The sequence below is a fragment of the Dermacentor albipictus genome, chromosome 4 (assembly GCF_038994185.2).
Source record: "Dermacentor albipictus isolate Rhodes 1998 colony chromosome 4, USDA_Dalb.pri_finalv2, whole genome shotgun sequence".
In the NCBI taxonomy this organism is placed as follows: domain Eukaryota; kingdom Metazoa; phylum Arthropoda; class Arachnida; order Ixodida; family Ixodidae; genus Dermacentor; species Dermacentor albipictus.
Window position 1 is genome coordinate 75,957,282 of NC_091824.1, and position 26,313 is coordinate 75,983,594.

Here is a 26,313-nt window from a genome sequence, read left to right on the forward strand (position 1 = left end):
CTCCAAGCCATAGACGGATAAGAAGGGTGCAGTCACGTCGTGGAAGCTCGGACGGAATATGGAGCTGTAACTTAGGGTCTAGAGTATGGAGGCGTGCACTTGTGAAATCGGATGAATTCCACTGGGCTAATGTCAGGTCACGCGCAAGTGTGGCAAGTTTTTTCGCTGCGTCGGCTCTCGAAAGAGGAATGGCAACGCAGTTGACGCCGTCATGGGCAGATCGGGCAGCTGCGTCTGCTCGATCATTGCCATGTATGCCACAGTGACTAGGCAACCACTGATATATTATATCGTGCCCTTCGTCAACTAGTCGATGGTGGACTTCTCTGATCTCTGCGGCGAGCTGCTCATGTGATCCATGGCGCAGTGCTGAGAGTACACTCTGTAGGGCTGCCTTGGAATCACAGAAGATTGACCATGCCTGGGATGGTTCCTCCTTAATAAAATGAAGAGCTGCACGCAGGGCTACGAGTTCAGCAGCTGTCGTTGATGATACATGTGACGTCTTGAGCTGTATCTTGACGGATCTTCTTGGTATCAGCACAGCGGCAGCTGCGCTTGCAGATGTAACTGAACCGTCGATGTAAACGTGTACGCGGCCACTGTGCACCTCATGTAAATGTTCTAACGTGGCCTGCTTAAGGGCAAACGAGGACATGTTGGCTTTCTTCATGATTCCTGGGATGGTGAGGCGTATGTCAGGTCTGTGCAGGCACCATAAAGGTAAGCATGGTCTTGCTGCAGGCATGTAGTTCGATGGCAATGAGGGGCGATTGGCATCAATTAAACGACTGAAAGTTGTGTGTGGCCTTTCTGTGGGTAGAGCGGCAACATGGTGAGAAGGTAATCGGGCAACGTGCCGAATATGCGCCCTGAGAGCGTCGGTTGCCAAATACGTTGATACTGGGTGATCTCGAGCTATGATGATCGTTGCCGCTGTAGACGCACACCTCGGAAGACCGAGACACGTCCTTAGGGCCTGAGCTTGTAGTCCCTGGAGTACACGCAGGTTTGTTTTGCAGGTGTTGCCAATCACAGGGAGGCTGTATCTTGCGAAGCCGAGGAACAAGGCGTTATACAGCTGCAGCATTGACCGCACCGAAGTGCCCCATGACTTTCCGCCGAGAAATTTGAGGAGATGTATTATTGTCAATAATCTCTTCTTCAGGTATGAAACATGCGGGCTCCATGATAGGTCTCGGTCAATAATTACCCCTAAAAAGCGGTGTTTTCGTGCATTCGCTACTGCTTGCCCATTGACCTTTACACTGTAACGCTTCATTTCCTTCCGAGTGAATGTAACAAGGCAGCATTTCTCTGAAGACAGCTCTAAGTTCTGTTTTCGCAAGTACAGAGATGTTATCGTAGCTGCCTTTTGCAGCCGTGCTCGTACCTGCAGCCGTGTTACGGCAGACGCCCAAATGCAGATATCGTCGGCATATATTGATACCTGAACTGTGTTGGGCAAGGATCGGACTAGGCCAACGAGCACTAGGTTGAAAAGCGTCGGGCTTAACACTCCGCCTTGTGGTACTCCACGGCACGTTTGGTGTTGAGTCGTGGCGCCATCCTCGGTCATCACGAAGAAATGCCTGTCGGTCAAATAACTGCACAGCCACTGAAAAGTGCGGCCACCGATTCCGGCTTCAGTAAGAGCATTTATAATGGCATAATGTGCTATATTATCATAGGCGCCTTTTATGTCTAGGAATAATGCAGCAGTGAGTCGTTTCCGGCGTTTTTGATGCTGAACGAATGTAACCAAATCGATGACATTATCTATGGATGAGCGCCCACGCCGGAAGCCAGCCATAGCATCTGGGTACACGTTGTAACTTTCCAGGTACCATTCCAGGCGAGTCAAAATCATTCGTTCCATTATTTTCCCTATGCAGCTGGCCAGAGCGATGGGGCGGTACGATGACAAGTTTAACGGTGATTTGCCAGGTTTGAGAAGTGGAACCAAGCGGCTGCATTTCCAGTCACGTGGAACCAAACCGTTGCGCCAAGACTCGTTGTAATGGTTTAGTAGCATGAGTCGTGCTGTCTGCCCAAGATTGGCGAGCGCCGCATAGGTAACCCCGTCCGGGCCAGGTGACGAAGAGCGCCTGCAAGTCGCCAGTGCCGCTTCAAGCTCCTCCAGCGAAAAAATTACATCCATGTGGGAATCCCGTGGCACAGGAGTAGCACATGGTGTAATTGCGCGTTGGAACTGCAAGCTGGAAAGTCTCGAGCAAAATTCTTCAGCAATGTCAATTTCGCTGCGACCTTGGTGCAAAGCGACTCTAAACGACTACACGACGTGCTATCAGCGACACCCGGCCCTACGATTCTCACAGGAGATTTTAATGCTCACCATCCGCTTTGGGGGAGCCTGAAGATGGACTCCAGGGGAAGGCGAATAGCATCCTTTGCCACACAGCACGACCTTTACTGCCTCAACGATGGTAGTCCGACATATTTACGCGGGCCTACCTACAGCAGCTGCCTAGACTTGACCCTGGTTTCTCGGCTTCTTGAAAGAAACGTGCAATGGTTTACAGACATTGAAACACATGGAAGCGACCGTATTCCGACGTACCTGAAGATCAAGGGACTATCGAAATACTCCTCCATGACGCTCCGGCGAATTGACTGGTCGGCGTTTCGGTCGCACATGGAGGGAGTATGTCAGCAAGGGAACCCTTCAAGTCCGGAACACGAAATTCAAAAAGCCATGCAAGAGGCTACGCGTAGTTTCCAGCCTTTCCTGAAATATGCAGAATTTGAAGCAGAACTGCAGCGACTACGAGCAATTCGCCGGCGGGCTGAACGAAGATACAGGAGAACTAAATCCATCCATGATCTCCGAGAGGCAAGGCGGATGCAAAAGAAGATTCAACGTCGCATCGATGCACTACAATCTCAAAGATGGAAACGTTTCTGTGAGTCCTTGGATCCACGTCAGCGATTATCTCAAATATGGAGAACCGTGCGTGGGCTTCGCGTATCACCACAACAGCGTGTCCCTTTCAAAGCAACAAGCTTCAAAGTACCTTAAGCGGCAAGCGCACTTGGGCGGTGCTCAAGACTCTCCTATCAAAGAAGAACAAGAACGCCGCAAAACAGAAAATGCAGCGACTCATACACAACCACCCGGGGAAAGAGGAAGACATTATCAGAGAAGTAAAGGAGAAGTTCCTCTGTACTGAGCGAAACATAACTGTAGATTCGCACTTCGACGAGTATCGAGGCAACCCAAATATAGAACTGGATCGGCCCTTCACAGAAGCAGAAATCGAGAGGGCCTTGAGCAAGCTCACCCGCAACACGGCGCCGGGGTACGACAGAATAAACAACAAGACACTCCGGAACCTTGATGGACCCTCTGTAGACGCGCTCTTAGAATACATCAACGAGTGCTGGCAACAAGGTAAAGTACCACCGGAATGGAAACATGCCGAGGTAACCATGATACCTAAACCCAACAAGCCCATCAGCGTGCAGAACCTTCGACCTATATCCCTAACCTCGTGTGCTGGAAAACTCTACGAGCACATGGTGCACAACCGCATGATCGACTATCTCGAAGACAACGAACACGTCCCAAGCACTATGTTCGGATTTCGAGCTCACCTGTCCGCGCAAGACGTGTTGCTGCAAATCAAGGAAAAAGTCATCGACAAGCTAGACACGCACAGCAAAAGAGCCATCCTCGCACTTGACGTGAAAGGGGCTTTCGACAACGTGTCACACGAAACCATACTGCAGCACCTCAACGTATATAACTGCGGTGAAAAAGTATATAATTACATCAAAGCTTTTCTGAAAGAACGTACAGCCACAGTGGGGATAGGCAACTTACGCTCTGAGAAATTCGACATACCGCGAAAGGGAACGCCACAAGGCTCCGTCATTTCGCCGATGCTATTCAATCTGGCGATGAGCTCACTACCCAAGCAACTGAAGCAAATAGAAGGGATTGGTCACGCAATATATGCTGACGACCTCACCATCTGGACTACGGGAGGGTCGACAGGTCAACAGCAAGACGCTCTGCAAGAAGCGGTTGACACTACGGAAAAGTACCTGGAAGCATGTGGACTGACGTGCGCACCTGAAAAATCGGAGCTCTTGGTGCTAAGAAAGCGCACAAGAGGCCGACAACCGCAGCAGATACCAGACCCGGTAGTAAAGGTGGGAGGCATCATGATTCCACAGGTTACGACGCTCCGCATCCTCGGACTCCTGATTCAAAAGGACGGGGCCGGGGGAGCAGAGTTGGAAAAAATTCAGAGAACAGTGCAACAAATAACCCACCTTATCAAAAGAGTGACGAGCAAAAGCCACGGACTCAAGGCAGAAGACTGCACGAAAATGATACAAGCGCTGCTCACGAGCATCGTCACGTACGGGACCCAATATGTTGACATGAAGAACAGTCAACGAGACAAAGTAAACGCCCTCATCAGAAAATCATACAAAATTGCCTTGGGTCTGTCCCCCTCCACGTCCACAGCGAAATTACTCAAAATGGGAGTCCACAACACGTGGGAAGAGCTCGTGGAGGCGCACAACGTCAACCAACTGGAGAGACTAAAGCTGACAAAGACGGGAAGAGCCTTGCTGCAAGATCTGGGCTACCAAGTCGAGGATGAAAGGCACCTACCTCAGCGTATCCCACACGAGATCAGAGACAAGCTACACATAAGTACCATTCCCAGAAACATGCATACCGAGTACGACAAGGAAAGGATACAAGCGAGAATACAGGCGCTCAAGCGCATACTCGAACGCACCAACAGCAAAGAAGAAAACGTTAGATATACGGATGCAGCTGCGTACAGTACCAACGACCGATTCGCAATCAGCGTGGTCGACGAGAAGGGCGAACAACTTACAGCCACATCCATACGTGCCAAGGACGCGAGCACAGCGGAAGAGGTGGGCATAGCCCTGGCCATCGCAACGTGCAAGAAGGTCATGGTTACCGTGGTGACGGACTCGCAAGAAGCATGCCGAAGGTATATGAACGGAAGGATTGGAAAGGCAGCGCTTCAGGTCTTGAACACCACCGAGATAGAAGCAGCACAAATCCTCTGGACACCGGGGCACGAGTCTCTCACGGGGAACCAGGCGGCGCACGCCGCGGCTCGAGATCATGCACGCCGAGCCATCTCCGACGCGCAGAGAACGCGTACCAACGACTGTGACGAGGATGAAGAACGCATATCCAAGAAGTACTCGGATATCTTGGCGCACTACAGGAAGCAGAGGCGTCGCTACCCGCCCGCGCATAAGACGATGAGTAGGGACCAAGCGGTAACCTGGAGAAGACTACAGGCTGGAACCTACCCACACGGAACACTGCTGCACGCCATGTACCCGGGCATCTACGGGCGAGACTGCAAGTTCTGCCCGCCGGACACGCCCAACACCTTGCGCCATATGGTGCTGGAGTGCAGAAATAACCGCGAAGTACCACCGTCATCATCACCACCAAGCGATAACAACCAGGAAGAAGCGGATATGGAGGAAGAATCGAAAGACCAGTGGGAGGCTCTGCTGGTGACGCAAGACCCTGACAGCCAGCTGCGGTTGGTGAACAGGGCTCGGGCGGCGGCAGCGAGCCATGGCTACCTGGACTGAGGAAGCCACTCACCTTTGGGCTCAAGAAGCCTGGTCTCAAAATAAAGTTTATTTCTCTCTTTCTCTAGACTAATAACTCGCATTATTAGTGAAATATACTTAAGCGCCTCGGAGAGGTCACTCAGCGCATAAGGCTAGAGCCAACTGGATGCTCCGTTATAAATTATCCGCTCGCGCAGCGTTATAGGAACTTGCTTGTTCATCGACGTAAAGAGCATCCTCGCCAGTGCTCACTACCTTACATGACGTATTTAACTAGCTGAACCTTTCTCGCTAGAGAGAGCCGAGGCTAGACCCTATAGCTGAAGGGCATGTCGTAGGCCAAAGCCGAAGCGTAGACAATCGGCGATGCCAGAAACAACAGTCTGGTATGATTTGTTCGCGTGAGCGTGTTGGCCGCGACGAAAACAAACTGTAAATGTTGAGGATGAACACGCCGCTAGATTATTGCTTACAAGACGTATCGTTTTCAGCGTCCAACGCTCTGAAACCGTCAAGGCGAATAAATGCAAAGCACGATTCTAGACTAATTCCAGGAAGCGTTCTAGGGACGAGAAAACACTAGGAGCAGTGTAACGTTACGTGAAAGGAATACCTTCGCAAGGAGACAATGACCAGAGTTTAGTACACAGCAGGTGCATTTCTGGGCTGAGCACCAGTTCAGAAACTTATTTACGGATTCTCGTACTTTGCTCTTGTCGTTCGGAACGTTTTTGAAGAATTATTAAAGAGAAAACAGTGAACCAAATTTGGCAGGCAAGCTATCTTTATTTTTTTTTTGAGAACTGGCAAATCAAATCAAGTAGATCATTTACCTGGCGTAAAAAGAGGAAACGAAGGTCAAACTTCCCTTTTCTTGAATTTCGTACTCAACCGCGGCGCCAAGTACTTCAGTGTGACGTCACGTGTTTCATAGTATTTTCGCGTATCTGTCCTATTTCGTGTATAATAGTTTCCAATTGAGCCGTTTCCTGATACCATGAGCAATGTAATGCATCGTTTAATTGACATACAATCAAGTAACGTCCATCATACGCTGTCAAAATCCGTGATGTCGCGAGAAGCGAACGTGCCGGAAATTTAGTGCTTCGTCGCCATCCATCTTTTGTGTTGGTGTGCTTTCTCGCTTACCAAGTTTCCTCAGAAGAAAAAGATTTAGATATTCGCTCTTCAAGGATTGTAATCTACCAATCCAACTTCTCCTTGGCATGTCTTCTACACAAGCACAACAATGAACTGCATGCAAGGTTTAGCTGCCGTCGCAGTTTCGCACCAACCTTTGAGAACTGTTGATTCTTCATTCCAGACTCCTTGAGGCGGGCCAGCATGTGAGGATGCGTTTCCATATGCAAAACTACTGGAAGACTAGTGACGTCGTAGTTGGAGCCCGTCGAGCATGGTGTGTCCAAGAATTGCCTGGTTTCGTGGTAGGTCTGCACACGTTGAAAGAAGTTCACAGAAAGTTGTTGTCAGGGGGCCAAAGATTGCCGACGCGCAAACAAAGCCAAGCCTGCGAGAAGACCCCAGTTTTCAACTCGCACTCGAGTTGGCGCTTTTGTAGAGGTCTCTCGCAAAATTAGGCATGATATTAAGTTGCATCTTAACAGAAAGTAGGTAGAAGTCACCAAAAAGCAAACAAAACAACGAGAAAATTTTGTATAAAAAGCCTTGTAAGGGCTCGATGTTCGCGCGTTCTAGATCCTTCGCCGTAAGCTTTTCCCGTTCCGTACATATTGCTTTAACGCTGCCCTTTACACAGGGTCTGCGTCACGCATGCACCTTAATTATTAATACGGGCAAAACTGGAATCGAGCAGTACCGTTGGAACGAAATACATTGCTGCCTCGACCTCTTGGCTACAGCACCAACAAGTTCTTTTTTTTTTTCGGAGGTAGTGGATATTTCTAGTTGATAATACTCACCCTAAAACTGTGACAACTGGTTACGCTCGTAAATTTATAGGCGACTATATTATATCTGATTGCGCTCTAGCGAACGAATGAAGCGAGAATATTCAATGACAGATAATTGGAATAAAACAATAGGCTATCACAATAATGACGTCTTTGTTTTTTGCACGTTTGTTTCTTTTAACCTGCTAGTTTTTATAAGTACTGTTTGCCTAAGAGACAAGTAGCGCTCATCACCCTGAACCTTTCCGCAGGCACATTTAACAAAATAATTCAAAAAATATATATTCCTAAGTGCTATTATCTATTCGTCACCAATTATGATCTACTCATCACAGAGCTACCAAAATTAATGAGCACCGTATGTTGTGGACCAAATACAGTGCATGCTACACAGAGAACAGTATATCCTTCAGCTTGTTACTCAAGCCATTTATGGTCCGTTTTCAGAATTAGAAGCAGTGATTCCAGATCCTGCACTGTAAATCGTGCTCCACTGCTGAACAAAAAAAAAAGAACAAGAAAATAGAAATTCTGGTTGAAAACAGCGAATGCACGTCCTTTACAGCCTAGCAGTCCGATACTGCAAGATCGGGAACACCATGCGAGAAACACGCAATGTCCTCTTCAAAACAAGGTAGTGCTTCTCTCTTCATTTCGAGGCCATCAAGTTTTAAGGCGTAACGTGGCTGTCAACGAGACTGTGATGGCTGTCGCGTCCTTAATTGAGCGATTTCAACAGCTCCATAGTGAGGGCCACGGCAAATGGGGTTAGCTTAAAATTGCTTAGGTGGTATTATCTATCACGTAGTCGACCACGCCTTTACCCTACATATTGTTGCTGCTCGTGAAACAAGGAGTACTAGTCAAACGCAGTGGCGCTATTACGCATAAGCATAAAATTGACTCAGGCTCATTAGCTGTTTATATGCACCCGATAAAGTCGGGTCGGGTAATGTCGAGTCCTCTCGTCGGGCCGTATAGTGGTCGTCGCGTCCTCGTAAACCGTAGTGAGTCGCACCTAGCGAGCGTCCAGGATAGATCAATCGGCCCACCCACAGAGTGTGTTGGCCCGATCCACCAATTTGGCAAGATGCATGTGAAAGCGGTCGGGTAGGGCGGGGTCAGCTCGTCCTCTCACTCGACCCGCTTGCGTCGAGTTAATGTAGACGAAGCCTATACTGCTTTGCTTTCCAGTGTCTCACCTGAAAGGCGAGGGCGATGTGCTTGCCGAGCTGGTAGACCTGGTCCTGGAGTTCGCTCTGATGGCCGGCGACCATGGCTGCCGCCCTGTAGGCGGAAGCCAGCAGACTGGCAGTCTTCAGGTGGGTCTTGGCCTCCCACCACATGGCATCCACGAAAGGCACTGCGTTCAGGTCGCTCTCGAAGTACGACCGCACGTAGTCCTCGACGGCCTTACCGAACACGTCCAGCATCTGGGGTGCAACGAAGTGCCACGGCATTACCCACCTTGATGGACACGGAGTTACGCTTACACCGCAAGGCAATGCGCTAGCGGAGCGTCGAAGCCGACGGGTGCAGAAAGTCTATTACTGCCAGTACTTTGTTATGCTCTCTAGCATTCTGGTGGTAGATGCTAAATTCGCGCGTATTTTGTTCCTGCATTCATCTTACAGAAAATTAGAAGCCGACGCCGTTTACAGGCGCCAATATGTCTTGACATTACTGTATTTTAAAACAACATCTGCGCTCCGCTTGACCCCATGGGCACAGCCACGATGGGGAGAGGGGAGAGTGCACATCTGGCACGTGACGCCACATTCGGAAATTTCCATGTATGAGGTATACTTGGCATAAAACATGGGACAACACCCACCTGCCCCTACGTGAAGGCTCTAGGACAAGTCTCTATCAATGTTGACATCAAGAAATCTGTGCGTTCATCGATATGGTACATTTTGTTGATTGATCCGCAAAGCATACGGGGCCATCGTTTTGCGAGTAAATGCAACGAGTGCACACTTAATTGATGAAAGCTCTAGGCCTTGCCTTCTTGGGTATGTTGACACCGCCGCTCAAGCCTTCTAAAGTCGTGCACGGACTTGGACACGTGTCACTCCTGAAGGCGATAGGCAAGTGTCGTTTGCATATGCGGAGAGCTGTGCGGTTTGCGGTAACGAATCGGCGAGACCAACGAGCAGCAGGTTGAAAAGTTAGGGCTGAGTACTCCGCCTTGCGGTACACCATGACTGGTATAGCTAGACGGCGCTGGTCCGTCTTTACTTAGAATAACGAAAGATTTTCCATTCAAATAGCTGCGTATCCAGCGAAAGACGTGTCCATCAATCCCTACAGCTTCTAAGGCGTCCAGAATTGCACGATGTTCTACATCGTCGTAGGCACCTTTAACATAAAGTAATAAGGCCGCCGAAATTCGCTTCAGGTGTTTCTGGTGTGGTACATACGTTACAAGATCAACAACGCTATCTATTGACGAGCATCCACGTCGAAAGCCAGATAGATAGATGTTGTAAAATTTAAAGTACCATTCTAGCCGTGTAAGGATCATTCTTTCCATTACCCTGCAGACGCAGCTGGCCAGTGACGCAGCTGGACGGTAAGATGACAATTCCAAGTGAGATTTGCCATGCTTAAGGAGTGGAACAAGGCGACTGGATTTCCACATCGTATGGACCAAGCCGTCACGCCATGATGTGTTGTATAGGCCAGGAAGTGCATGTCTGGCCTCTTGACCAAGGTTTGCAAGCGCAGAGTACGTGATGCCATCGGGTCCTCGTAACAAAGATCGCCTGCACCTAACGAGTGCGGCCTCCAATTCTTCGATGGATAAAGGAACGTCCATACGAGCATCCCTGAAGCGAGTGGGGACAATAGGAATAGGTGTGCAAGGCTAGAACGCCGGTTAGTAGATGGACCCAACAGTAATGCTAATGGTACACTGGTAGCGAGATACTCGAATTTCATAGCGTTAGCCATAGCTTCGCTTACAGGAACTCGACGCGAGCGAGTCGAGTCAAAAGTCGAGCAGACCCATGCCTACTGACCACATGTACCCTGCCAAAGGGTTTGGGCGAGCCAACCTACCCCTTGCAGGCGGGTTGGCCAGGAACTCGCCTCGACACCCGAGCTATTAAACCTATACGTACCCGACAAATGGTTTTCAGTACGACAAGCCAACTCGACCCGCCTCCGTCGCGTCGATGTAAACGTAGCTCATGTCGCACTACCGTACGGCAAAACGGAGCAGGCAAAAGGCCGATGGTTACCGCATTATGTTGTAGGGTATACGCAAATACGATGATGGTTATCGCCAGAAGGAATTCGGTGCAGTTCCGACCGCCTGATCGGAACTGCACCAAGGGAACAACCAGCGTCACATGCATGCAGGGACAACGCTCGCATGCAGTAATTGAGCTGTACTGTGTGGATTCCGCACACGGTCTGCGCACCACGGGAATGCCAATGTCCGTGGTGGTCTGGAAGGCCTTGGCGAAGAAGTAGTCCCCGGCGAGCACGGTCATCTTGTTGCCCGTCTGCACGTCGTCCAACACGAGCGGGTCGAGGCGGTCCCGCTCGGTGGTGGCCACGTTGCGGGCCGACGCGTGGATGGTCTGTGCCGCGTGGAACTCCTCCGTGGCGTTGACGACCAGCTGCTGGCGGCGAAGAACCACTTCCGGGGGGTCGGCGTGGCGCTCGGCCGTGCCGCACGCCTTGATGAACAGCGAGACGAGAAGGCCTCGCGTCTGGATGTTGGCGCTCTGCTGGAACAGCAGCTGCCTGGAAACGGCGAGAGGGAGAGAGGAAAGAGATGATTGACGTGATGAAACGGCACGAAATGCGAACGCGAAGGGAAGACAAGACGAAGCGCGCTTGGCACGCAATCCTGATCAACTTAGTCGAGAGGTTACGAAAGCGTTATAACTGTATCACCTTCAAGATGATCGACTATGCTAGTCGACCGCCAGCTGCACAATCATGTGAATAAGTAGTATACATCTGGCATTCATGCGGCTCCGCAATTTTGATGGCATGTGCTAATGATATCGCATGTTTTTCCTTCCAGTTGCTATTTTTATTTCTTTTTCTGTTTCGGACTACGAAGTGGCGTGAATAAGAGGTTAAGTATGCATAAATTAGAACCCTCTCGTTTCCTTCAGTCTTCTCGCTCACTATATGTTCCCTTTGTGTTAGCTTTTCACCCTGCTTCATCGTGTCATCTCACCAACTCGCCCATCTGTCTTTACTTTTCAAATGCACGACTATTTGACTTCGAAACTGTAGTCCGTTGCACCAAGTTTATGCAGGGCAGCGAAAATTATTGGTCGCATCAGCCAATACAAATGAAAATCCTGAAGACGTGTACTCCCGCCGTGCTCCGATGATAGTTTTCTACGTGACGCCGGTTGAATGCAGGCTTCAGGGAAGGATCAGCATTGCCTCCGAAACACGCTACCATCTCTCGTTACTGACCGGCTGGCACTATGTCCTTACTTGTACGTAACTGGTGAGACTGAATATAGGGGTCGGCGATCGCAAATCGTTGAAACTTGGCGGAACGCCCCATGTGATGATTAATTAACAGTAAGGTTATGTGTCCCAAAGCAACTGTGGGCTTCCGGACAGGCTCGGAACAGAAGCTGAATCTCCTAACGCTCAACACAACAGCACCTTATATAGAGTTTAGCCATCTATACCACGTCTCGATAATTCCGTACAGTATACCGCGGCAGCTATAGGACTCGTGTCATCCCACCACTAAAAGCAACCGGCTGTATGTTCCGAGAAGTGCTCCCACATTGCGTGTCGCTGTTCCTTCCGTGAAGCAAATCAGTCGTCGTAGCGCGAAAGGACGATTAGAGGTGGACTATAGAACAGCGCCCTTCTTTTGGTGCTCTATTCTGATAGGCTGGCGCGCGGCCCGTAGGTTTCGCTGCAGAACACGGAGTTAGTGACAGCCAGCATATCGCATAAGAAGGCTCATGCATGGTCTGTTAGAGCAGCAGAACGGGTACGAAGGGAAGCGCGAAAAAAAAAAAAAAGAAGCCTAGACCGCCAGAAAGTGTAAATGCGGTGGTGGGGTTAGGTCGTGTTCATTCGACGAGCCGAAAGAGCTATACGAGATAGTAATTGCAGTGGGCTTGATCAGCCTGATTATTAGGATGACGGAGATTTCATATTAATCAGGTTTTATGGTCCAGAGATACGATTGGCGCTATGACGAGCAGCGTATGGTAGAGGTCCCAAAATTAATTTTGGACCAACAAGTGCAAGCACGTGCAAACGCTTTTGGCTTCCGCCGCCGCCAGAAAGCAGCCACTGAGAATTCTAGAATATAACGTTCGACATCGTGTTCGGCTCAGCAAGTATACAGAGGTCTTTTTTTATTCCCCTGTGAATGAAAAATAACGTTAGCGCAAATCCTTAGCTCTAGGTGCACGCTGGTTTCACGTACAGAGGGAACCCCGCAAAATGCGACCGGCGGGCTACGACTATCGGTAAACACATATATATGCATGGTTGGCAGTTATGGTGCCGTACCGTACCCGTGGGAGGTAATTATGCGAGCGTCCACCTAGTAGACATGTCCATTTCGCCTGCTGCTGAAGTTCTGATTCGCTGTGTCGGAGTACGCGTCAGCAGTGGATAGGCGCCCCCAGCCAATCACTACTTCCGCAGCTGACGAAATGAATAGGTCCACTACCTGGATCCTTGCGGAATACATCCCCCTGACCCTTTATACAGTCCCTTCCTTGTGTAATGACATTTTTTTTTTCTGCACCAACAGTCAATAAAGTTTTTCAACCTACCAAGACATTTTGGTATCAACTGTCAGAATTTTACGCGCATCGCTCAGAAATAACATCTGCTCACGAAAGCAGCATTACAATGAACCCACGCGATATTGCTTTCAAGCACCGCTTGGAGAGTGCCACCTCTAAAAAAAAGATTGATGGTTTGATTGACTGATTCATTCATTCATTCATTCATTCATTCATTCATTCATTCATTCATTCATTCATTCATTCATTCATTCATTCACTTCCTTGACTGAGTGATTTTAGCGTCTCAAAGCAACATCTTCACTACGAGAGACGCCACGTAGTGGTGGGAGTGTGCAGGGGGAGACATAACTTTGTCCAAGTGGAGCAATCTCTCATGCTCGCCTAAATGCAAACGCACGAGCGCTTTTGCACCCCACGTCCCTTGCAACGAGGCCGCTGCGCCACTGAATCGAACCGGTGACCTCGCGCTCAGCAGCAGAACGCCAAATATTATATATACATATATATATATATCCGCTGACCTCGCAAGAACCCTGGCCACCGCGGCCGGCGTTTGCATTTCTTCGCTGTACGCAAGCGGTGCGCACCACGCCGCGTGCACGATCTACATAGCAGCCCGGCGGCGGTCGGGATCAACAGCCCAACGCCCGCGCGACGCCGATCCCCCCCCCCCCCCCCGGCGTGCTTGAGGGTCATCGATACGTGCACTTGACCCGAGCCGGTGCATGCGCCCCGTTCGTGCCGCCGAAAGGCGAGGGAACGGAATCAGAACGAGCCTCCGCCACCGGTCCCTTGCTTTCTTCGCCACGCATTCTGAGCCAGTCTTTACGGGCTCCCAGAACATGCAGTGTGCAGTGCAGGGAAGGGGGGGGCGAGGTCACGGGCTGCACCTTCATCGGCATACGCGCATTCGCCCGACTGGCTGAGCCGAGCTGGTCTCTCTCTCTCTCTCTCTCTCTCTCTCTCTCTCTCTCTCTGCAAAAATGTGCGTGCGTGTAACTATATTTATATAACCCTCGTGCACTGTATTGTCATTGCCTGCAATCGGTTTCTTTTTCTTCTTCCTTTATTTGAAATTCGGAAGCGATCACTCAAAATGTTCATGCTAGATTTGAAGTGCATTGCATGTGGAACTGTGCGGAAGTGGTTTACTCATATTAATGTCATCCGCTTTCGATAAATTTGAAACTAAATTGATCTAGGCGTCTGTGTTGTCGCAGACGGCGTGGGACAGCAGCCTTGTAGTGTTTGGAATTCCTCGACATTACGCGAAAAAAATGGGATGCAACAGCAACATCGCTATGTACAACAGGTAGTTACCCCTTCCTATCTAGTGTTTAGAGAATTAAATGCAGTCTTTTTTACCATAGTGAACATGAGGAGATGGTTACTTCCTTTGCGTACATGGTGATGCAGCTTAAGGAATCTAACCATGGTATTTACACTTTTAAAAAATGCTTTTCGCGCTCATAACATATCAGTTGGTTATAAAAACCAGCGTGAAAAGCTATTGTGCACCGTAGATACATTTGGGCTTAAGGAGGCGGATATATATATATGTGTGTGTGTGTGTGTGTGTGTGTGTGTGTGCGTGCGTGCGTGCGTGTGTGCGTGTGCGCGCGTGCGTGCGTGCGTGCGTGCGTGCGTGTGTGCGTGTGTGTGTGTGTGTGTGTGTGTGTGTGTGTGTGTGTGTGTGTGTGTGTGTGTGTGTGTGTGTGTGTGTGTGTGTGTGTGTGTGTGTGTGTGTGTGCGTGTGTGTGTGTGTGTGTGTGTGTGTGTGTGTGTGTGTGTGTGCGCGCGCGCGCATCCCAGACAGTGCCATGTGCGTGTCTGACGCGTTGGTCGTTGAAGCGAGGTAGTGTGTATCCCCGCACGTATGTCGATGGCGTTCTTGCTAAAATGAAAACGCGTGCAGGCTAAAAAGAAAAATAAAGATTAATTCACAAGGATATGGCACGGTGCAGGATAGTTTCGGAAATATACAGTAAACAAAATGTTATTGCGCATAACCGCAGCTTTGTTTTAGGCGATGCGAAGGGCATACTATACACCGTTGTGTCGCGAGCACAATTGTTTTACTTTTTCTTTGCCGGGGACCATTTTTCACCAGATTATAGCACTGTTAAGCAGTTATCGTTACAGCGCCTGAAATCTCTTGAACGTTGTCGCCTATTCTGCAGCGAAGAAGGAGTCACATCTACTGATCGAAAGCGAATAGCGCTGTGGAATGTTCGGCGATGGATGCATAAACGTTGGGCGTACACTTGAAGTTAATATTCGATGACCGACGACAGTGTGCTCGGCGCTATCGTTGTGACTTGAGTGTAGCTTGTCTCTCTAGGCACAAGTTCGACCGAAGAGCTGTTTAAAACTTAGTTCTCGTTTTGGCCAGCCAGCCTGCCTGCACCTGCGCGCCTTGAATGGTTACGAGGCGCGCCGTAGTGGGGGACTACGGATTGATTTTCACCAGCTGAGGTTCCTTGACGTGCACCCTAACCTAAGTAACACGGGTACTTTTGCGCATCGCGCCCCCACTGAAATGCAACAACCGGAATCGAACCCGAGACCTAGAGCCCAGCAGCGCAACGCCATGCATATCCTACAGATTTGGGGTTTCGCGTACGCTAAGCCACTTGGGTATACTGTTTCTAAAACTTCCACAAATCTGCGTTGGTAACCGTTCGCCTGTGCAGAGGAGGTCTGTAGTTTCGACCTCGATAATCTCGTGCCAATCGGTGGGACCTACTCATTGGCCTTGTTTACACGAATAAGGCATTACCGCATAGCTTTTATTAGTGTATCGCGAGAACACCACGCGACGGAGTTCACATGTCCCCTTTCGCCGGAAGCTAGCCGGAGCCCGTTTCTGGGGCAGTGCGCTTCCACCAGTGAGTGGAGGAGAGCGCACGTCGGAAGCCGTCTCACTTTTGCTCTCTCCCTCCACGCGATACGCCAACGTTTAAGACGCACCGCGTGAGACACGCGATTCGCATGTTTCACCAATGTTTGCATCGATGCGATGCGCTAGGAATGCGATGCGCCGCTTGTTCCGTTCATGTAAACGCCGCTTATGGGTCGCGGGAGGAGACGAACGGGCGTGCCAGAAAGGTCGTTTCCCCCTCCCCCCCTCCCCCACACACATACGCAGCTCTTCTTTTTTTTCATATTATAATCTTCGTTTTCTATTTCCTTCTTTATTTCCGTAACGTTCTTTTCCGCTCTACTCATCAAATACGAGCAGCCGACCGCCGGCCCATTCTTCTAAACCGGGCAAGAAATTCAACATTGTAACGCTCTCTCCATACCCTCAGCTCGCGAATGGGCGCACAAAGAAAGAAAGAAAACATAGTTCCCGTGTACAGGAGCTGCTCCCTGCTCTCGCCGACGTTCTCTCTCGCGTCAGAGCTTGTGCGCTTGATGGTCATTTCCGCGTCGATCAGCGGCGGGTGGGGGAGGAGAGGGGGGGGGGGGAACGGGGGTCCCAGTGCCGACTAGCGCACTTCCCCCCGCCGCCCGCATGCTGTGGTTCGGGCGAGAGATGCGAATCAAGGCTACGCGGAGGTCCCGACGACAAAGCTCCCCAGCGAGCGAAGCAAGCCGGCAGCTCGCGACCACTGTGTCCCACTTTTACTCTCGAGCGGACGTGTGACTCACTCAAGCAGCCGCCGCCGCCGCCGGTCATCGAACCCGGCGACCATGCGTCGCGCGCCGATCTTCGAGAGCGGCTCGGAAGAAAAGGAAACGATCGGTGCCCGTTATCCTTCCCCCATCCTCAGGAACATCCCGCCCCTCAACCTGCGTGCATGCGTGCGGACTCGTTCAACGAGGGTAGTTGCCAGAATAGGCTACGGGCACGGGCCGGTTGCGGGGCGCAATCCTTTCTCTCTCTCTCTCTCTCTCTCTGTCCGGGTCTCTTTTCTTTCCAGAAATAGCGGTGCGTACCCTCATCGTGCCGCGCACAACCCCGTTGCGCTGGTCGCTCAGCGGTGTCAAAGATCGCGCGGCGCCTCTCTCTCGACCCGTCGGGCGAGAAGCCGCGCTCGGCACGAAACAGGATCTCGCGAGCGACAACAGTCAGTCCCGCGACGTGGGACCCACTCAGCCTGCGGCTGGTGGAGGGGGGAGGGGGGGAGGACGCACGCGAGCGAGTGTGTAAGTATACGTACACACGTCGTATACGTGTGGCGTATCACGCGCTTTTCTCACGCCTGTCACGAAAAGCAGCACCACAGTGTGTGTATGTATACGGCTTTTCCTCGACGATCGAGATTCTTGAATACAAGACCCTTGTGCGCGCGGTGCGTGCCTGCTGGTCTAAAAAGAACGCGGTAAGGGATTGTATACCGTGCAATTCTTTGGCTGAGTTGCATCAACCTTTTGACTTGTGTCGGCTAGGACGGCTTTTTCCCGTAAGCCACTGCAGTAGGGCGAGCAACCACATGGAGCGTATTTCCGGCGCATCGTCAGCGTCGTCACGTTAGTTTTGCGCCACGCCGTCTCGAAAGTTCGTGCACGGTGTGTCTGCTTAAATTGACACGCCGAAAGCTAATTTTTGCCGGGCAATGTTACGGTCAACTTACCGTTTAAAATAGACATTCCAATTCGGCACCAAAAATACGATCCATGCATGTGATTATGGCATGTGGTTACGTCTCTGGCCGACTCCTTGCGACTACTGCTAAGTAAGACTGCTGCAAATATTGAGAATCAGCTCAGGGCCAGGCTACATTTGTCGCCGCCTTCCTTTACAGGATACCGAGATTTGACTCAGGATTAGCACGCAGCATCCGAAGGAGCCACGCAAGCACTCACTCTTTAAAAAGTGTACGCCCTTTGAGGCTTATCTTGTCCCACAACGGTAATCATTAGCTGTCTTGCCCGCATTTCCTTCCTTTAAAGCTGCGAACCCGGTACTTCCCAGACACCATAGAATTTCGAAATAATTACCCTAGAGGGAAATGTGGCGCTAGTGTCTACGGGGGCTCTCTTGAGCGTTGCCTCAACCTACATGGAAATGATGGGAAGCGCAGGCTTCGGATTGACTTCGATCTTTAGACTAGTGGCGTTTGCGACCGGCGCAGTAAACGAAGCTATACTAAAATATTTTCGCGTAAAGTCTAATTTTATTTCTTCAGTATATTATATAATGCACAATACATTACGTAAACTTTATATGTCTTTGAGATCGAAGCACGGTTTACCACAGGGAACATCAGGGTATGCATTGTTCTGCAATTTTGCTCCCGATTCAGGGCCAGCGAATTATTATTTTTACAACAGCAATAACAACCGTGTATGTGCTCACATAAGAATACTCATCAAGTATTTTTATGGAAATAAACATTTTGTATTGTAAGAAAGTGTTGCGTCTTTGAGATGAATGCTACAAGTGTCGTCTCCTACGACGCCTGCTCGCTGCGAACGCGAGACTTTTCACGCAGATGACAGGCACTTGCAATATATCTCGCTCATTCGAAAGCATGCGTCCGCTGTCACGGTTGCTGAACGTCTTCAAGTACTTCTAAGCACATCTGCTGCAGTGCTAGCTGGAACGCTTGTGGCCCCCTACGAGTATGCTTTATTACATCTTATGCTAACGTACTGCTCCTTCTGAAGTGCACACTGTTATTGCGTGGCTTTGCGCTTACCCATTTGCATTGGGAAAGCCACCTCGCCAGCCTGTGCCTCCTGTGGTGAACCAGAAACTCTGGAACACCTCCTGCTGGCCTGCCCTGCTCACCTGCAGCACCGCGGTCGACTTCTGCAAGAGTTCCACCGCCTGGGGCTCCCATGTTCACGACAGGAAGATATCCTCTTCCCCTGTCGTAATCAGCTACCAGCCTTCCTAAGTGTCGTCGAGTACCTCGACTCGTCGGGGCTCTCGGCGAGACTATAGGACATTTCTACAAAGACGGATGGCCTAACGGCCATCCCACCACCTCGGGCTTCCTGATCGGCCACTACTTCGATTCCATCTCTACGACCCTCTACCTTTCTCCCTCCTACCCTCTCTCTCTTTTAACCCCATCCCCTCCACCCTGCTGGCGCTGAGCCGTGCTCCCGCATGGGTTGCAGAAAATAGCGCTAGCCTTTTCTCCTTCCCCTCAAGAACCACTTCTCTCTCTTACCCATTTTGTGACAGCAGACTACAGCCAGGAAGCAGCAACCTTTCCTACCGCAAGTAAGTCTGTGTTCTCAAATGTCCTGGAACACACATTTCAATGAGCACATAAACAAGCAATGCGTAATCAAGTCCTGATTCAAATTTGATTGTCAAGCCACTAGAAGTAAAACTATGTAGTGAACAAAATGCGTTATGCAAGCAGTCAGCCGTATTTTAATTGCACTCAGCATCACTAGTAGTAAAAAAGTTACTGGCAGGTTATTAAAAACCGAACACATGTGCGCAGCTAGACTTTACAGCTTTAAGGCCCACACGGCAAATATAAGCATGTAGAAGAAGCCAAACAGCTGTAGCAAAACAGTAAGTTGCATCTTCATGCTGACCGCGCAAAGAGCGACAACGGCAAGAGAGAGGAAGAGAGCAGTGTGGATCATAAAGCAAATGGGTAAAGCCGCTATTCTATTTGACATTAAGAGAAACTAATCGAGCTGGGAAGGCCATCGAATGCACAGGGCATATAACCGGTGAACCGGTAAACGCCGGCCCGATCAGTCATCCCAGAAGAAAACACCAGTACGTGCACAATCGCGACGCATTTTAATGAAAGCCTTACTTAAGCATATTAGTTGTCACGCCACGTTTCCTACGTGCTTTAAAGGTTCTAAGCATTGAATATGTACGTAGTATCGTGGTTGTATCAGTAGTAGCTTCTTTTGCTCTTCTGAAGTTTGGTAAGGCACGTGACGCTACGGCGCCAACCTAACACACTTAACAAATCAAGATCAAAACCGTCAAAACATATTCTTTCAACGTTTACGATGCCGTCACTTTCTCGCCTGGGCTTCGTCACCACACCGCGACACAAACATCGTCCCAGCCGCTGGCTCAGCGCGCTATCGCCACTTCGAACAGCACAAAGGCAGACAGCTTTGCGGCGCACTGCCCCACTGCGGGTTATAGCAACTGCGCTTGGAGTGAAACCAAAACTGTAGACTAGTTCGCCAATCAACAGAATACCAATCCGTAGCCTATACTTCTCATCATTCCCAGGATAGCTGAACTGAACAATCGCAGCGCCAGCTTTCCCACTAGTTATAGTAATTTGGAACTCTACGCAAGTCACGAAAGGCTTGCGCGTTATCCGCGTGACACAGCATTCTCGACTGGAAAGTAGCGAGCGCTGAGTTTTCAAGAAAGGAAACGCAAGCAAGACAGATGGTGATTGTTGTTGTGGGACAAGCCCCAAAGGGTGCAAACATCTTTAAGAGAGTCCTACACAGCTTGAGATATGGCTTGCCCTTTGCTCGACACTATCGTCATCAGCCGTGCAGATAGCCTGGACTGTGAGAGCCACACTGTACCGGATATTATAGACCACGTGCTTGGTGCGTGCCCGCGGTGCTTAAACGAGACCATCATTAGATGGACATTTAGCACGCACCGACATTGGAGGACATTCTGAAAGTCTCGCTTTAGGCCCGCGGTTGCGACACTTTGTGCCGTACCATGGAGGGCATTGTGTTTTATTTTCTTTTAAGAAAAAGTGAAGCAACGGATATGTGAATGCCATAAGTGTTTTCGGGTTCTTTTTCTTCTTTTTTTGTTTCATGCGCATCTTTCTTCTTATCATACATACATAAATATATTACTATATAAATGAAGCCGTGTGCACGTGCACTTATACTAAGCAGTGCCGATGAGTGCGGAGATCTCCACAAAGGAACTACGAATAAAATTTTATCTTGCCACTCTATCAGCTAGGCATGCACAACAACATCGACGAAGTGATCGAGGCTCAGACTATGGCGCAAATACTCCGCCTATCCTCGTCCAAAGCCGGTAGACTAATTCTAAGCGAAGCTAATGTCTCCCCATCTCCCTATCTCGAGCACGCTATTACCCTACCGAGTGACATTAGAGACAACTACAGAGTCTCACCGTTTCCCAGAAACTTCCACCCACTATACAACGTGGGCAGGCGCCGGGCCCGCGCCCGCGCGATTCTCGACCGCACCGACGCGGATCGTGAAGCCACCGCATTTGTGGACGCGGCCCAGTACGGCAATACATCAACTTTCGCGATAGCAGTTGTGGACGGCAACGGAACGTTACGACCATCGACATCGGTTAAATCGACCACCAGCGCTAAAGCAGAATAGATAGCCGTAGCCATCGCCATGGCAGACCCCACATTTACCCATGTCCTTACGGATTCGCGTGCTGCAATTCGGGCTTACGAAAGCGGCAACGTATCGAAAGAGGTAACGCATATACTACTAGCGAGCTCAAAAGAGTGCAAACGATGCCTCTCCTGGTTCCCCGCTTACATGAGGAAAGACATTCACCCGCAAAAACCCAACCTCAATGAAACGGTCCACGACCGTGCGCGAGAACTTGCCCGCCGCGACGGTCCCACGGCCTCCGAGGGGCTGCACATTCAGTTTAATGACCCGCTACTCACTTACCAAGAAATCACCTCACACTACCGAAAAGGCAGAATGAAATACCTGGTCCTGCACGCCAAACTCGAACGCGCGCAGGCGGCCGCGTTTCGAATGCTGCAAACGGACTCGTATCCGTCACGAGGCCTACTAAGCCACTACAATTCAGAAATCCCGGCAAATTGCGCAGACTGCCCAGAACTCTATTGCTCACTCTCGCACATGCTTTGGCAATGTACCGCGTTACCAGAGGGCCCTTTCTCCAGTGAGCCCGAATGGGAAGAAGCCCTCAAAAGCCCGGATCTCAAACTCCAACTAAGGCCGTCCAGAGGGCCCAAGAACTGGCGGAGCCTCACCACGTTCCCGTCCCGAATTGGGCGTCGCCTACGGTTTCGGCCCAAGGAGCTCCCCGCGTGCGATCTCCAACGGCTTAAACCCCCTCAGGACCTCAATAAAGTTATTGATTGACTGACTGCCACTCTATTGCATATACGTAAATAGTTGCCTTCTATTACTATATTCTTTCTGCTGTCATCTCTCTGTCATTTTAACGGCTTTAACACCTTCATCCTGGCGCGCTCGACAGTTACAGTGCGGTCAGCCGCAATTTTTTCTACCGTATATCCTAATAATAATAAACAAACATTTACTTACACTTATCCAAATATCGCCAAAACTTGTAAATGTTTGGACAACTCGAGTGAGAAAAAGCGGGAAAGGTGCAAATGGACCGGATGTCGGGGCTGTATGTGAAGCGGCGGAATCATGTGTATGAAGTGGACGAACATCGCACTTTATACTGATTTATAACGGCGCGTAGATTCGATTGTTCACTAGCGTGGACAGTTAAGACAGCGAGGCTTGTGTCGATGCATCCGACATTCTTGAGGACCGTGGCCATTGTGTTCGCGGCGTAATCGTCACTGAAAAGAGCCGCCTTACACTATAGCGGGCAGTACCTGCTATATTGTGCAAGGCTGTTAGGAAGAAAAGAAATTTGGTGTTGCCGCCACGACAAAATAAACCACCGCCAGATGCGCGCATCGCCAGCGAAGTCACCCTCGCCGCGCCTGCAACTTCAGAATGAGCGCAGCACATTAGAGAATGCTTACGGCGGTGACGCAGCTGTTTTCCGCGTAGCCGCGGTAGTACGTGCACACTCCGACAGGAGCGCACGTATGGGAGCAATCAAGTACGGGAAACTGACGTGGAATGAAGTATGTGCGCTGATTATTCAAAAAAACAAAGAAAACGGCGTTTTAGTTCATGAAGAACGTTGTGCGGAGGGGGCAAACATTGTCGGCATAAATAAACGTGCACTTGCTGGAAGGAAGGAAACGAAAAGAAGTTCCGAGGTGAAAACAACAATTCGTTTTCCTTTTTTTTTTTCTGTGGCCGAGCACTCGGCCTTTACTCTCAGAAAGCACTTCGCGCATACGTCGACTTCCCGGTATGAGACACACCCAGTTTTTAATGCAACAGCGAAAGTCCAGGCGCGTCCCAGCTTTTTTTTTTCTGTATAACGATCGATAAACAAGGTTTCCTTTTTATAATGCCCGACAGCTTAATTGCACATCCTTTTGCGTTTCATTGTATTGTCATAAACATAAAGGCGGTCTCGTTTTTGCAGTAGCTTCAGTTCTGTGGTATACCTTAACCATTCACAGTACCTCTATATGTAGTGGCAGCCGTGTTAGCCAGGCAACTACTGCACCATTTCTTGTTCTAAATTGCGACAGGAAGATATGAAACATTGTTGCACGTACACACTGCAGCGATTGCTGGCACTGGCAGGCTTCTCCTCTCGGTGAGCTACGACGCTCGTGGACATAATTATCTGTTGGTGCCAGCGATCTTTGTCACTCCGCAATAAATTAAGGCCTACAAATTGCTGTAGGTACGCAGATGTATTGGTTCTGAGTCGTGGTCAGGGGCAGCGCAAGGGCCCAGGGGCGAAGAAAACGAGACGGCAAACTCGGAGCTCGCGACGCGTTTGTCGTCCCGCTTTGTTTTTTTCTTTGTCTAATCTTTTGGCTGCCCCTTCGATGAATCTAGTGATTAAATCTGGAAAGAAGTCTTAAGTCTCCTGGAAACGATTTCCATTTATCCGGGATAGCCACAGGCACCAACTTTTTCTTTTCCGAAAACATTGTTGCGTTTTCGCTGCCTTGTTTTAAGATTTGCGGTAAATGGTGCTGACCTGGGTCTGCGTAGTTTGGCTTCTTGGCAGTGTTACTTATGGCCCGGCAAATAAACATTTCACAAATTTACATGACGGCAATCCGAGCACGTGCCTTGGTTCTGCAACAACGCAGCAGCGCAGCGCAGCTCACTATATATGTATAACAGCGCGAGCAGCCTCGTACTTAGCAATGGCGGACACACTCGCGGAAAGGACCGGAAGTGACGCGCCTGCAAGCCATATATAGTACATACCTACGTTGTTTGATGCAGTGTGGTCGCAGCAGCCATTGTTTCTTATGCGAACTCATCAGCAACCCGGCGCGGTTGGTAGTTTCGCGAGTAATTTATTTTCACTGCCTAAATTTCGTCGGAAGACCAAAATTGCAGGAACCTGTTGCAGGCATAGTTCAATGTCACATGTGAAACGTGCGCGTTCTGTATCATGGCAAGCACATTTGCAACGCAGAGTGTTTTTGTAGAGCGTCTGCGTCGTTTGTCTCGCATGTCGTATAGCTTTAGAATAATTAAATGCCGTTTTCCGAATTCACACAAAACTTTAGTTCACATCCTATATTCACCACGTTAACAAATTTTATATCATTACACGGAACGTATCAAACTGCATTCCCTAAAAGCCCCAATCGAGTGTTAATAATAAATAAGTCGTTTTGGCTCATACTGCGTAGTATTCGGTGAGTGCGACTGATCGCGGTTTACTCCGCAAACTCCGGCCCCACGAGCAGTGTACAGCGTGTTCCAATATGCATTGGCGTAGCCAAGGGGGGGGGGGGGGGGGGGGGGAATCCAATAATAATAATATATGGGGTTTTACGTGCCAAAACCACTTTCTGATTATGAGGCACGCCGTAGTGGGGGACTCCGGAAATTTTGACCACCTGGGGTTCTTTAACGTGCACCTAAATCTAAGTACACGGGTGTTTTCGCATTTCGCCCCCATCGAAATGCGGCCGCCGTGGCCGGGATTCGATCTCGCGACCTCGTGCTCAGCAGCCTAACACCATAGCCACTGAGCAACCACGGCGGGTGGGGGGGATCCAACAGCCCCCCCTCCTTTTCCACGGAACAGAAAGTTTCAGGAGGTGGGCTCGGAAAGAGCTTCTTTTTCAACAGCACAAAGCACGAGAAGAGTGCACATACATAGCGCTGTGTATGTGCACTCATCTCGTCCTTTGTGCTGTTCAAAAAGAATGTCACACCAACTCGCCCAAGCTCGGACAGCGTCCGAAAGAGCGACATGGATGAAAGGGAAAGCCTGAAGGGGAGGAGAGAGTTGTCATGTGGCACTGAGCCAACACCCTCTAGAGAACTTAAGCCCTTCTGGCTATTCCTCCCCCCCCCCCCCTACCGCCACCCCTGAGCTACGCCACGCAAAAGAGGGTCACATAGAAGTTCCGTGCAGCGTGCTACGAAGCTACGAGCGGCGCACCTGTGTTGAAAATGATGCGCGGTAGACATACAATGGCTACACAACCCCGGCTGTTCGGAGAAGACCGAATGGGCGACCACGGCGATAACAATTCGATTAGCTCCGGGAACCCAGCCGCTACCTTCGATAGCTGCGGGGTATGAACAGTCCTCATATGCTGCGACATGCTTCCGAGCTACACGCACAACCCTGCATGTAGCCTCTGCGCTTGGGCTGTGGTTGTGTGTACGGCAAGCTTGCGGATTACGCTCATGCCAGGATATGCCTAATAAGTGCTGTGTGCCCAATTGCCAAAGCCATTACAAATCGGGGCCGAAAAATCATGTGTTCATGTTTGCGCCAAATTAATGACAGAACATTGGATGCCAGTGCTAACGCAAAGAAGAAAAAGCTGAATATCGGCGGAATAAAGCATCTGTTTCCTCGTAAATAGTTGCACGAATGCTTTTTATCTCCATTGCTAAACTCATTTGATGTGTTGTGAATATGTGGACTGTGGTAGTGTATGTAATAATGCCTCGAAAGCGAACTTATTCATTTAAAGCCTAATCTAGAGTGGAATAAATACATGTGTCCCGAATATGAAGAACACAGCAGTGAACTCATGGGATGTATGTTATGGTGCAGTGCTAACATTTTGTTGAGGACCTTTTGTGGTCGCATGAGCGGCGAACTCTTCGACGCCGACGATAAATCAATGCTACTCTGAAGAAGAGGGGAGCACTGCGACTTTTCAATACGAGCCGTGCTACCTGTCATCATGTACCCGAAATCTTCTCAATCCTAAGGTTGAGCCATTTCATTTTTTTATGGA

The 26,313-nt window shown here is 49.8% G+C and overlaps 1 protein-coding gene across 1 annotated transcript in view; it reads right to left on the bottom strand.

Annotated features, from left to right (window-relative positions):
* The window catches only part of LOC135895869 (all trans-polyprenyl-diphosphate synthase PDSS2-like), a 38,323-nt gene that overhangs the window by 5,577 nt on the left and 6,433 nt on the right, over positions 1 to 26,313 (bottom strand). The window contains exons 3-5 of the mRNA XM_065424075.2: positions 10,970 to 11,297; positions 8,744 to 8,974; positions 6,906 to 7,061 (exon numbers count right to left, since the gene is read on the bottom strand). Of these exons, the coding sequence (XP_065280147.1) occupies positions 6,906 to 7,061; positions 8,744 to 8,974; positions 10,970 to 11,297 (715 nt within the window). The remainder of the gene's footprint in view (positions 1 to 6,905; positions 7,062 to 8,743; positions 8,975 to 10,969; positions 11,298 to 26,313) is intronic.